This window comes from Triplophysa rosa, linkage group LG10, assembly GCF_024868665.1.
Source record: "Triplophysa rosa linkage group LG10, Trosa_1v2, whole genome shotgun sequence".
NCBI classification, from domain to species: domain Eukaryota; kingdom Metazoa; phylum Chordata; class Actinopteri; order Cypriniformes; family Nemacheilidae; genus Triplophysa; species Triplophysa rosa.
This window is the reverse complement of record NC_079899.1, coordinates 12,424,590-12,439,506: the sequence shown is the minus strand read 5'-3', so window position 1 is coordinate 12,439,506 and position 14,917 is coordinate 12,424,590. Positions and strand designations below refer to the sequence as shown.

The 14,917-nt window shown below is 38.5% G+C and overlaps 1 protein-coding gene across 1 annotated transcript; it reads left to right on the top strand.

Annotated features, from left to right (window-relative positions):
* The first annotated feature begins 4,835 nt into the window (after positions 1-4,835).
* zgc:162964 (uncharacterized protein LOC560569 homolog) lies at positions 4,836-10,386 on the top strand. The gene is made up of 8 exons (XM_057344038.1): positions 4,836-5,075; positions 5,440-5,581; positions 6,703-6,843; positions 6,919-7,077; positions 7,370-7,532; positions 7,830-7,998; positions 8,573-8,845; positions 9,175-10,386. The coding sequence occupies exons 1-8, from the start codon at positions 4,871-4,873 to the stop codon at positions 9,387-9,389; spliced, it is 1,467 nt and encodes a 488-aa protein (XP_057200021.1). The 5' UTR covers positions 4,836-4,870; the 3' UTR covers positions 9,390-10,386.
* Positions 10,387-14,917: the final 4,531 nt, after the last annotated feature.

Genomic DNA, 14,917 nt, shown 5'->3' with positions numbered 1-14,917 from the left:
TTCTTACAACATATTTTATGTACAGTATTACCAATGTAACCTATTTCCTAAAAGATGTAAAAGATGTTGAACCTGTTCACTAATGCTCAACGTGCCAAATGTCCAATTATAAAACATCTTTAATATTAAATAAAATATGTTTACAAAATAAACAGGATTGCATGTTTGTCATAATGAGATTGGAAAACTGATTGCTGAATAAATTGTATCCAGGAGGCTGGTATAGAGACCCTGGAAACTTTTCCAACAGATCTCATAACTCCATGAGATATGAAAAATAAACTTCTCACCATTTTAGTTCTTATAGAGGCAGATAGAATGTACACATTGATGAAAGTGCTGAATAATGGAAATGACTGTATCTGAAAATGTTCAGTAGAATCCTATTGGATTCTAGATGTTCTGTGTCTTCCTTGAAGGAACAGTTCACCCAAAAATAAAAATTCTGCAATCATACACTCCCTCGAGTTGTTGCAAATCTGCTTAAATTTATGTGTTCCGATGAACACAAAGATATTTGGAAGAATGCTTGTAACCAAACAGTTCTTGGCCACCATTGACTAGGAAAAATTACAATGGTTGTCAAAAGTGCCCCAGAACTGTTTGCTTTCCTACATTCTTCAAAATGTCTTCTTTTGTGTTCAACAGAACAAAGAAATGTATAACTCAATTTCTCCTACTGTGGTAGTCAATGGTGATATCTGATTACTATCTACAAGATTCTATCTTGTTATTGATCCAAAATGATACCGTAGTTTTGTTCCATCTTGTTCATATGCCAACAGTGATAGATCTAACTATCCTGCAGACTTGTATGTCAGAGGGGAAGAACAGCAAGCAGAAGACGAAGTGATGTTATAATAACATGAGTAAAGTTTCATGTAGAGAGAAAATCATAATTGCGTTCAGATACCCATTCTAACTCTGCCTTGAACTCTGTCTGGAGTTCACTCTATCTCCGTCAAACTTTGTCCGACTTCGTCTGACTATAAACACATTGAGCAGTTGTTATTATACCAACATAGACAGTGGAAAGCTATTGCTTCACAACATTCTCGTGACGTTATTATGAACCTTGAGAATGAGACCACCGCAAACTCATATCTACTTGTGAAGACAATACAAATGCAGCATCCAACAGAATGTAGAATAGCATTTAGAAAAGTAATATAGAATATAATAACTAGATAGAAATGAATATAATCTATAACTAATAAAGTAAATATATGGCAAAATAAATAATAATAATAAAGAATAAAAAGGATAAGGAATGAAGAAATTAAATAAGTCAGTAAAATGTATGTCTGTGCTCACAAAGTCCTAATTTCATCATCTTTAGGAAATACACAAACAGGTTGCTTTTAAGAAATTCAGATCCTGCAATCTATCAATGGTGTCCAGGGGCGGACTGGCCATCTGGCGTACCGGGCGTTTACCCAGTGGGCCGCTAATGTATGGGGCCAGAACGGAGGCGGTGGCCGCTAACGTATGGGGCCGTAACGGAGGCGTTGGTCGCATAGACGGACGTATTATAAATGCGAATGCACGCAACGCAAATGCAAAAGACACGTATGCATGCACCCTCCCCCCCCGACAGATTCGGTGGAGGGCCAATGCGGGCCTAAAAATGCCAGGGCCGATTTTCCTTCCCAGTCCAGCCCTGATGGTGTCCAAGAACTGTTTGGTTACAAGAATTCTTTCAAATCTTTCTGTCTTCATCAGAACAAAGAAATTTACACCGATTTTGAACAACTTGAGGGCAGGGGCGGATTGACCAGTAGGACATTCTGTCAAAGTCCAGAACGGCCGTCCCACCGACAGCCTACGGCCTTGACCAGGGGAGGAGTATCAGAACTTTTCCCGGTGGGCTGCATGTATGGGGCCGGAATGGACGCTTGGGCCAGACAGACGGACTTTATTAATGCGAATGCACGCAACGCGAAGGCATTAGCGAGATGGACACGTATACATGTAATGCAATGACACGTTACATACAACACCAACCCCAAGATCCAGAACCTGTAAATTAAAAGATTGTTAAAATGAGTATGCTAGTGATAGATTTGCATTACTTTTGCACTTTGCACTTTTTTAAACTATTTTACATTACCTTTGCATATTATTATTATGCTTTCCTGGCTCGGTGGTTAGAGCATGGCGCTAGCAATTCCAAGGTCATGGGTTCAATCCCAGGGGATTGCATATAGTCAGATACAAATGTATTACAATGCTTTGGATAAAAGCGTCTGCCAAATGCATTAATGTAATGTACTATTTAGTCAACTAAGAAATAAAGTCATTTTTCATTCGATATTCATTTAACATTTTACATTAACGTTGTATTTGTTAACATTAGTGAATGCATTAACTAACATGAATTAACAATTAAAAATATAGTTTTTCAGCATTTTTAATCTTTGTTAATGTCGATTAATGGCAATACAATTGTTAATGTTAGTTATGCATTAACTTATTATTAAATGCTGAAATTAATATTAACTAACATGAATAAATGTTGAATATTGTTAATTGTAAGTTCATGTAAACTAATTGATTAACAACCTCATTTTGTTTAGCCAACCTGAGCTTTCTTTTACATGTACAATGTTATTTTAAAAAATGTAATTAATTCCAGCTCTTTTTTTTATTAAAGAAGCATGTTACAGTTCTAAAATATCTTCAACCTGGGTCTTTCTCTAAGTGGCATTTTTATATCGCTGCTGTCCTTCCATATTTCAGGATTTTTATTTTGTGCCATAAATCATTATTATTAGTCCCCCTTTGGGTTTTGCAAATATCTAACCAACAAATATCTAACCAACAAAAAGTGTTAAAAAGTACTTGTCAACTTTGACAACACACCATTTAATCATTTACAACGTACAATGTTTTTTTTTACATTTCCAGAAAAACAGCAAATTTGGACATCCAAGGTTTTGGAAGGACAGTGACAATATGTTTCTGATCTATATCTACCCAATTGTCAACTATTTATTTTGCACTGATGTAAAATAACAAAGATAACCTTGGCTAGAAACACATGCAAGGATAATTCATGCATTTTGATTGAGCTCAATGGTTCAGTATCACAGCGTTCACTTGGTGCCGCTCAGTTATCATTGAAAATGATCAGTGGACCCCAAATATTTACACAAGAGCCTTATTCTTTTGCCCATTGTATTAACAGTGTTTATCCAGCTATGTGATTTTATATAACCTGACCTGTTTGAGCAGTCTTATGTATCATATAGTAGCAATTCAGAAACTGATAAAAAATCTCAGGATGGCTCTATTACATTTCCCTTTGAAATGAATGAATACTTATTCCACACTTTGATCCTAACAGTGAGTTCACTTTAAAGCACTGCAGAAACATTTACTGCTTCAAAATGGAAGCGTTCTATATTTTTCAGAAATTTGTATGTCGAAAAATTACAAATACGAGAAATTATAGAAATTATAAAATATTTGTATATTTGACCCCTTTTTCAACTTAACCTATGATGTTAAGATCCATATTTATGCCGATGACTATTGAGAGACTCAATACACAATTACGAAAGGTGCAAATATTCACTAATACACCGGACCCAACACAATACAGTAAGAGTATGTAAACCTTTGATCGCTGTAAATTTTAATAATTATATAATTACAAAAATGATCAATTTGATAAATTTGATCATTATAATTTCTTATTTATTCATTTAGTTATGCCCTTTAAGGTACAAAAGTTTTAACATTATTAACATTTTACACTGATCATCCAGAAGGATACTGTATATTCTGTGAAGAGTCCAGAGTCTGTACAATCCATAAAACTTCACTTCAGGATTTTACTTCTGTTTGTACACTTGACTGTAGCAAGGCTCATTCAAATCAAAATTAGAAATTTAAAAACAAGGGTAAAAGAAAATTATAATGGACAAATACACCGTATAAAAGCAACCTGATGGTCCTGTCTCACCAATCTAGTCCTTAGTGAGATTAGCCATTTTGACAATATCAGAATGACCTCAGAAGGGCTATGGGGATGTTTGCTTTCTGTCCAATACTGAGCGAGATGGAAACACATTTTGTTCAGACGAGATACAATATTCAAAATCTTTCTTTACATTTCAGCTCTTAAGCTTAGGCTATACCTTTCCCCAATATTCATACAACGTTAATTGTCATGTAAAAAGTATTTTGTAAACCTGCTGTTTTCCAAAAAAATGGTAGGTTCCTTGAAAAATGGTGATGCTGCCATTTAGATATAAAACACAGTTTTTGAAGTGTCAGAATATTGATAAAACATGTCAATTTTTAATTGCTTTTGCAACTTTATAAGCAAGAAAAAGAATATTATTGGAAATAAAAAATCTACCTAAAAAAAGTGTGTGTGGATAATAGGATTTGGATGTTATAATAAAACCATGGTTCATTGATTGGTGTTTAAGGTTCAGTTTACTCTTTGGAGGTGTAGTCATAACTTCAGTCAGGTAGCTGTACGAAGTTGAATTTTTAACATTAAGTTAAAGCTAAGACTCGCTTTATAGTTGATCCGGCTACCCAGGCGCATGACTCCAGTTAAAGCGGACGGGTTTAAATGAGCTGAATATAACAGAAATCTCAAGGGATTTCCGGTTGAGGTATACGGAAGAGAGGTGTTTCTGTGCGCTACGTGGCCACCTGTAACAGTAGGCGTGTTGGACTTCATGCGAGCTGCGCAGACCGATCGACATATGACATCAAAATACCGCGAGACTGATTCTAAAACCGTGTTTTTCTATCGGTCCGTGTTTCTTTGATGTCATACACCAATCGGTCTGTGCAGCCACACATGAAGGCGAGCACACCTAGTTGCTGCTGCAGCGACGGAATTTGACAGATGGTCGTCATGGCTGCTGAAGTACAGCAGGTGTTTGACAGCAGAATAAACGCGAACGATACGACCGAGACGCACGAGATCCACACTGAAGAATGCTGTCAATCGTGCGAGAAAGATGAAGAAACACAGAGGTCTTGGATCCTGGAGAGGAATTGGGGTTTTACTTTAGAGGAGCTCTTCGGAATTGCGCTGAAATTCTTTAAAGGTAAGTTACACAGCTATAATATAGAAACAAACAAAGTAATACATGCTTTCACTTGAACTTAAATTACCTTCTCTATTTGTTCACCGTTGTCGAAGACACGAGGTGTGTTAAGACAACTGTTAGCCTATCTGTCTAGTAATATTACCTGTTTTGTCTGTTTCCGTATTGCTACACAAAAGCCTCTCTGTTAGTCATTGGCTGCCATAACAACATTCACAAATTGTAAAACGAAATTCATAATAATAATAATAATAAGTTGTGTAAAGGCATAAACAACCAGATAATGTTTCAAATATGTTGTTAACATTGATGAAACTCCTTATTTGATTACTGTAAATGACTTTCATTTCGTTGTCTCACGTAGAGATGAGTGGGAAGGCCTTTTACCCAACATATGAAGAAAACCTGCGTTTGGTTGCACTACAAAAACAAGTCACACTTGGACCTTTTGACCCAAAAGCTTGTCCAGAAATTGGATTCTTTGATGTACTGGGAAATGACAGAAGGTAACATGCTGTATGGATTATCTTGTTGACAAAAAGTAACACACAAAAACACTAAAATGTGTAAAAAGTGTTTTTTTTTAGAAACATTTTTAATAACTACCATGGATCTTAAGTGTATTGTGGTATACACATTAAAGTACCATTTTACTATCTGCTACCAAAACTTTGTTCTTAGCCAACATGGAACGTTGTCAGAATGTTTTCTCAAAGTTCTCTTAAAGTTATCACAAAAAAAACGTTCTTGTGGTTAAAAGAGCATTTTATCAACATCATCTGTAATTCCCAAACATTCTTAAAATATTGGTGTTATTCATACATTGTTGCATATTATAAAGAAAAATCTGAAATAAGGTTTTCTTAACTTCACGGGAATGTTAGCAAAGCGTTCTTAGAACATCATTTGTGACCCTGGACAACAAAACCAGTCTTATGTGTCAATTTTTCGAAATTGAGATTTTTACATAATCTGAAAGCTGAATAAATAAACTTTCTATAGATATATGAGTTGTTAGAATAGGACAATATCTGGCTGAGATACAACCGTTTAAATCTCAGGAATCTGAGAGCGCAAAAAAAACAAAATATTGAGAAAATTGCCTTTGAAGTTGTTAATCAGGGGCACTGTGGCAGACCATCCACTCACAAACTAAAGTTTTTATATATTTAAGGTAGGAAATTTACAAAATATCTTCATGGAACATGATCTTTACTTAATATCCTAATGATTTTTGGCATAAAAGAAAAATCAATAATTTTGACCCACACAATGTATTTTTGTCTTTTACTAAAAATGTTCCCGTGCTACTTAAGACTGGTTTTGTCATCCAGGGTCACATTTTATCTGCTGGGTTTTTGCATTACATTAGCCGAAAAAAAAGAAAGAAAATTCTGTCATCATTTATTCACTCTCATGTGGTTTAAAACCTGTATATGACTCTTCTGTGGAACACAAAAGAAGATATTTTGAAAAATCCACAGTCAATGGGGTCAAATGTTGTTTGGTTACCATATCTTCTTTTATGCTCTGTAGAAGAAAGTCATACAGTTTTGGAATGACATGAGGGTAAATAAGTGAACTATCCCTTTAAATGTGAATTCATCCCGTGTCCCTCCATTTCCAGGAAAGAATGGTTACAGCTGGGCAGTATGGCCAAAGAGGATGCCATGGAGGATTTTGTGAAGCTTCTGAACTCCTGTTGTAATCTGTTTGCTCCCTATGTCCAATCGCACGAAATAGAGAAGGAGGAGCAAGAGAAGAGACGGTAAGTTTTGTACGACAGGACCAGACCCCTTGTTTCTATCCCAAATTTTCATTTTGTAATTGTGTGTGTGTTTAGAAAAGCAGAGGAAGAGCGTCTGCGGCTGGAGAGAGAGGAGCAGGAGCGGCGAAGGTTAGAAGAGGAAGCACGCCGCAGGGAGGAAGAAGAGAGGAGGAAACAGGAAGTGGAACAGAGGAGGAAAGATGATGTCAATAGGTTACAGATAGCGCACCAAAAGTGAGTGTCAGCTATCCACAAACAGCTGAACATGTATTATTTAAAATATGAGATATATATTTGTAAATATATAACAAATTGCCCCTAGTTGTTTTGTTGTTTCTATAACAATTAAATTGCTACCTGCATGTTTATTTAACTGAACTGATTCACTGGTAACAGTATAATCGTAAAGGCTAGTAAATGATTATAATTTATTTAAAAGAATTCAGTTGATTACATATTTTTTTAATACCAGTAAAACGTTAATAAAATGTTTTGAGAACTTTAATGTTTGTGCATGTGTGTACAGACAACACATCATGGCTGTTCTAAATGCACAAACGGCTGTGCAGTTTCAACAATATGCCAAACAGCAATATCCAGACAATCCAGAGCAGCAGCAGATACTAATCCAACAGCTACAGGAACAACACTACCAACAATACATGCAGCAGGCCCTCCGCTTGCAGCAGGTACGAGTTGAACCTGAAACTTACCATTACAGTTATTACAATGTGCCTGTTGCTCAACTAGTCGAGCGAGATGCTAGCGACGCCATTTGTGATATTCAGGCAATACACAAACCTTGTACTTTGAAAGCATTGCAGGTCACTTTGGACAAAAGCATCTGAAAATGTAAAAAATGTACTTGATTAGACTAAAGGCAACAGAACATGTTTTAGATACAGTATAAAGTCAGCCTTAGATTCTCAGGATCATGGTGTTTGATTTCAATACGTGGTGTCCACTTAAGAATGTTGCGTGTACAGATGGCCTTGCAGAAACAGCAAGAAGATACACGTGCACAGGAAGCTCAGCCTCCTGTGGCATCAAATGATACGGTGTCCAATCCCAGCAGCCAATCAAATTCATCACACATTCAGGAAGATCAGGCCGACTCAAAAGCCTTCAATTTGGTAGTAGAAGGCAAACCAGGGGGTATGTTTGATTTACTATGTAGGTTACTTGAAAGTAGACATGATGGTATCGAATTTTCACATCACAATAATTGTTAGGGCTTTTGACACGGTATATAGAATTATTGCAGTATTATATTACATTTAATAATCAGATACAGTATGTTTACTGTTGTCAATAGCAACATGTTTATAACTGGTAACTGCTGTAGCTTTTTATTGATTGATCGCATTAAAAAAGAGAGCATGTTTAATATAAATATAAATATTTTTTGTTTTATTTACATTTACGCTTCAGGAGTTGTAAATAAACTACTGTGATTTCAGAGAATTGTAAGCAATGCGAATAGGTTATGTAGAATTATTCACGGTATTTTGAATTGCTCACTGTAACAATATTGTGCAAATCAATTATCACGATTAAAAGTATTATTGAATGCTGCCAAATGTCTACTGTATTTGAAAGTACAGTATACGCCCTACTGTAATAATAAGATCAAAATAAAATAGTGGTCAAATGTGTGAAGGCACCATGTTTAATGATTAGTTGATTTTTTGCTGTTTTTTGTTGTCCTTTCATTCTTGGCTGAACACAGAGGTACCTGTTGTGGCCCCGTCCATGTGGACAAGACCTCAGATAAAGGAGTTCAAAGAAAAAGTGTTGCACGAAAAAGACTGTGTGATCACAGTGGGCCGAGGGGAGGTGTTGACCGTACGGGTGCCCACTCATGAGGATGGCTCGCACCTCTTTTGGGAGTTCGCCACTGATCATTATGACATCGGTTTTGGGCTGTACTTTGAGTGGAAGGATTTGACCCCACCAGCAAGCAACAAAAATGAAGAGGGATCTGCTGTTGAAATTAAAAAAGGTAAGAAGAAAGATTTATTTGATTTAAGAGCTAGAATTCTGAAGATTTGACTAACTATGCTCATTGATAAAAACCAACAAACTTTTTGCGACACGATTACCTAGTAGTTGCATTATCTTGAAGAAGCAATTTAAAATATAACAATGATTCCCCATACAGTCGTTGTATGAACTTAAAAATGTAATAATGGTTGCGATACACCTGAAATAATGCCAAATTAAATGTATATACAGAGCTTTAAATGGGGATTACCCAGTAAGTATCCTTAGAAGATTTTCTTGAAGTCATAGTATCTCATATGCATTGTTCATTTGGTTTAATTATTTAAGGGGCAGCACAGGTTGAAGGAGAGAAAGACATGGAGGAGAGCAGACTTCCATTGGTAAATGAGGTGGTTCCTGTTTCCCGTCGAGACAGCCATGAGGAAGTGTATGCAGGCAGTCACCAATATCCTGGACAAGGAGTTTACCTTCTTAGATTTGACAATTCCTACTCGCTCTGGAGGCCGAAGGTAGTCTATTATAGAGTTTACTACACCAGATAATGAACATCACTACAAAACGTCTCACAAGACCAGATGGTGAATTCACACATACAAGATGTTGAGCATTTGATTGCAACAGTAAATTCATTTTTGTGGTAAAAGTCTGCTCAGGAAAAGTAGCCGGACCACAGATTTTAAATAGGGAATGGATACAACAATATGCTATAGTACAAGGTGTTTAAACCAAGGTATCTGTCTTGTTTACTGAAAGATAAATCTTGAAAGTCATGATGTGCACTACAAACATATTTTTTTTATTTGTGTAAAACTACCTTTTCATTATCTTTTAGTTTAATAAGTTTATTGTGTTTAATCAATGAAGGAATGGTGTAGAATATCTCGTTAATTGATTTAGTTAATTTTGGCACTTTTACGTTATGCTTTCTCACCTCATTTTTTACTGGTTTAAAGGATTTCTTTGTTTTTGTTTGGGGTATTGAATGGATCAAAAAATAAATTATTTTTTTGTTAAGGTTTAATCTAATTCTGAAACATGATCATTCTTTTCATTTATATGATAATTGTTACGGGAAATATGATATTAATTTTTGAAAGTTGCTTAACAGTTTGTTCTTTGTTTGCCTTAATAAGAGGTCATATTAAAATGTTTTGTGTTCTCTTAAGCATACATGTGCTCCAGTACAGTCAAATACAAGAAAAAATACTGTTGCTGTATAACTTTTGCACACTACAGTAACAGAGAATGTATGGAAACATACAGTGAACTAAACACTAACTAAGAATCTTACAATAGATGACAAAATGTCATTTAATTCTCCAAGAATTAAATCTTTGACTTGGTGTAACCACGTAACTTGATGAGGGATCACTGTCTGTTTAATTGCCTTTGTATTTTTGTATGAAGAGTTTGAATGTCCCATCGATATATAACATGTTATCACCTATCAGCTCCATCCAAGTTTTTTTTAAATCAGTGTATTTGATATAAAATACTTTTATACCAAACATGCAAATTGTATAATAAAAAACATATTGAAATGGACGCGTTTACAACTGTCAGAGTTTCTTCCTATTTTTTAACAAGAAAAGTAAAAATATTGAGTTTAATATTGAAATCGATATCTCAATTATAATCAAAACAGCATAATTTCATTTGATTTCCTACGGTAAATAATGTCTGTCGTGTGCACTTTCAGTTACGCGTAATAGCAGCATTTATAGCACTGCATAAGGCAGACATCAGCTTGTTCTTCTCCTCTTCTCTGTCTGTAGCACAAATCCATTGGCGCTTTGGGCTCTCCAGCTGAAAAGTGTTCTGAACATCTAAAGAGTTAAAAAGTTTCTTGGTAAAATACAGTATTTGTGTGCATTAAAATGTTATAATAATCACATGTACACTTTGTATCTGTGATTTCCTTGAGGTTCAGACAATGCAGTGCAACCGATGCCAGAAAGGTGTGAGTTGTTTTCGCTGCCAGACTGAATGGTAAATGTGCCACGCTCTTCTCAGTCAGCACTAAAGCATCATTAAACAGAAACAATCCCAGGTCACTCACATGCTCATACATCCTGTGAAAAGAATGAGAATGAAAACAAGTTTTTGTGTGTGTGTGTGTGTGTGTGTGTGTGTGGTTGTAAATATGTGGGAGTAAATATGCTTCCCAAATAGATATAGACATGTTTAATAATGCAGTATTATTCACACAAAACAGACAATATTGCTATTGTTTGTTTTAAAAGGTTCAAGATTGTTTCACAACAGAAAAAGAACACTTTTTTTCTCTATAATTTGATTCTGGGTCAACAGTTGTACCTGAGAGAGGAAGTGATGTCTCCATTTAGGCAGGTCAGTAATGCCACTTCCTGTGTGGTGATCAAATATCTGCTCCCCTCTGACAAATTCTACATATAGTACAAACATAACCATATAAATGTTTAATAACACCATAATTTGTCATTTGTATATATAACAGTAACAGTAACATTTACTTATATAACAGTAAGTGGGTAATTGACAGACTAAAATGCAAATTTGTCCTATGGTCGGCAAGAATTTAGAAAAAACTAACAATGGAGATAAATCTCTCTAATGATATTTTATATGATAAAAATAAATATTATTGACACAAAACAATGTAATATTAACAGTTTATTTTCTAAACTTTGCTACAGTATGTCAAATGTAGTGCTTTACTACTGAAGTACAAACACCCGTCTATTAAAAATCTGATCTCTGTCAGGATTGACAAGCACGTTCTTAGTCAACTTACCGGGCAGCTTTGAATTGTATTCTGTACCTCTAAGATTTTAAGGTCTTGATTCAAACTTGTTTTCAACTGGAAGTGACAAAACAAAATTGGTTTTACATTACATTTTCATGGTGTAATTAGTCCACGCTCGGACACTTAAAGGGACTCAAAAATGAAAATTCTGTCATCGTTTACTCACCCTCTTGTCAATTCAAACCTGTATGAATTTCTTTCTTTTGCAGAACACAAAAGATGATATTTTGAAAAATGCTGGTAACCAAACAATACTGGACCCCATTGATTTCCATTGTATGGACAGTAACCCTAGACATTTCTCAAAATATCTTCTTTTGTGTCCCACAGATGTAAGGGTCATATACAGGTTTTAGGGTAAATAATAACAAAATGTTTATTTTGGGTGAACCCTTTAAGTTTGAAAAGCGCCTAAATACACGCAAACATGTTCATGCTAATGCAGTGACTGAGGTCAATAATATTAGGCACTGATCTTTGGACACACCTTGTGGATGAAGTTCCTGTATGTCATGATTGTGTTGAGCGCGGATGATAACGTACTCGGTTACTAACGTAACCTCGGTTCCCTGAGATATGGGAACGAGTACTGCGTAGCAGGACGCTATGGGGGAAAACTCCTTTTTCTCCGATGACTGAAGCTTTACAATAACGCAGTGAATACTGCACGGCCATTGGTGCTTGCAAAGTAAAACTTTGAGCCAATGGCAGCGAAGCTGCACGGACCTATGGCGATGGTTCCCGCCAAAATGGGCGGGGCTTATGGCTATATAAGCAGACACATCACCGTATGGTCCTCAGGTTACTTCGACTGAAGCGACGACCATATGCAGCTTGTAAGCACAGCCAGGAACGCAGTACTCGTTCCCGTATCTCAGGGAACCGAGGTTACGTTAGTAACCGAGTACGTTTCCTATCGATACGTCACTCGTACTGCGTAGCAGGACGCTATGGGGAACCAGTATAATCCCGCCGTGCTACAAGTGGAACGAAAACATCATATAATCCCGAAGCCGTGGCTCGAGGATAGGTATGAGGCAGAGAATCCTGTGGAAGGCGGAAAAACCAAGCTAATAGGTGGTTTAATCCGGTTAATCGTCCCAGTAGTGTGTTAGGTGCTGGTGTGGTTGAGGGCAACCCCAGCCCAGCAGTAGTTTTAAGCAGAAAGGACCTGGGCCTGTAAAGCCGGAACGTCCAGACTGTAGAATCTGGTAAATGTGGAAGGTGAAGCCCAGCAGGCCGCCGCACAAATATCCGCTATGGAGACTCTGCTAGACCATGCCCAGGAAGAGGTGACGCCTCTAGTAGAATGGGCTCTAACTCGCGTGGGGCATAGAAGGCCCAAGGAAGAGTATGCCAGCGCGATAGCCTCAACTATCCATTTAGATAGTCTATGCTTCGTGACCGGAGACCCTCTGGTGCAGTTGCCAAAGCAGACAAAAAGCTGTTCCGACCGCCTGAATGGGGCAGAACGCTCAATGTAGATCTTAAGCGCTCTGACTGGACAGAGCAGATTCAGCTCCGGGTCCTGCTCGGAGGAGGGGAGCGCGGAAAGTGTCACTACCCGTGCTCTAAATGGAGTAGAGAGCACCTTAGGTACGTAACCATGTCTAGGTTTGAGGACTACCTTAGAGTTGTCAGGCCCAAACTCAAGACAGGAGGGGCTCACAGAGAGGGCCTGTAGATCGCCCATACGTTTTACCGATGCTAATGCTAGCAGCAGAGCGGTTTTAAGCGTTAAGGGACGGAGGTCCGCAGACTGTAAAGGCTCGAAGGAAGGGCCCTTCAGAGCTCTCAACACCGTGGGCAGATCCCATATGGGAACGGTGAGGGGACGAGGAGGGCGTAGCCGCCTGGAACCCTTCAAGAAACGAATGACCAAGTCATTCTTTCCCACTCCTTGGCCCGCTATGGGGGCATGAGAGGCTGCAATTGCTGCCACATAGACCTTGAGCGTGGAAGGGGAGCGGCCCTTATCCAACAGCTTTTGCAGGAAGGACAGAATTAGTGATATGTCACAGGATTCTGGGTCTGCGCCGCGGGTTGTACACCAGGTGGAGAAGACAGACCACTTGAGGTTATAGAGTCGTCTAGTAGACGGAGCTCTAGCCTGTGATATTGTGTTCATGACACTCTCGGGGAGGACCGTAGGCTCCCGTCGAGAGGCCAAAGGTGCAGAGCCCACAGCTCTGGCTGGGGGTGCCAAATCGTGTTGCCTGCCTGAGAGAGGAGGTCCCGTCTCAGGGGAATAGGCCACGGGGCTGCTACGAGCAGCTGAGACAGTTGCGCAACCCAGGGCTGGTTCTTCCAGAGTGGGGCTACGAACAGCACCTTGTGCGCCTGTTCTCTGATCCTCCTGATCATCTGTGGTATGAGAGCGATCGGGGGGAAGGCATAGAGGAGCCGGTTGGGCCAGTTGTGGGCCAAGGCATCCCTGTCCTTCGAAAAATAGGTTGGGGAATGAGTGTTGTCTTTTGAGGCAAAAAGGTCGATTTCTGCCTTGCCGAAGACTTCCCAAATTTTCTGAACCGACTTGGGGTGGAGCGTCCATTCCTCTGAAGGGACGTTGCTCCGAGATAGCATATCTGCTCCCTGGTTCAGTCTGCCTGGCACATGAGTTGCCAGCGCAGATTGCACTGAGCCCATTCCAAGAGGCAAAGTACCAGGGAGAAAAGGCGTCTTGAGGAGAGGCCTCCCTGGTGATTTATGTAGGACACCACTGTCATGCTGTCTGATCGGACTAAGACGTGGCGGTCCCGTAAGACCGGCAGGAAGTGGCGAAGAGCCAGCCATACTGCCTGCATATCTAGGCAGTTGATGTGCAGGCCCTTTTCCTGAATCGACCAGTGGCCGAAGGCCGGTGTGCCATCGCACAGAGTCCCCCAACCCGTTTTGGAGGCGTCTGTTGTGACCACCTTTCGTCTACAAAGCCTATTAAGGGTCATTATAAGCCTAAGTAGGGAGATATATAGCTTTAACCAACAGTAGAGTGTATGAGAGACACAGCCCTTCCAATGACGTGCATTAAGGCTCGTAGATGTGCTCCAGAGGCTTAAAAATGGTGTGTCCATTAGCTACCTATGGGAGCCGTGCCAAAAGTGTTACGTGTGGCATGTACATTCGTAACTTATCTAATGGACCTTCATAGGTAAATAATGGACAAAGCCTATTAAGGGTGATTATTTAACCTTGGCAATGAGATATATTGCTTAATCCAACAATAGAGTGTATAAGAGGCACTCTACTGTTTAAATGACGTCCATTTAAGGTCACAGATGTGCTGCA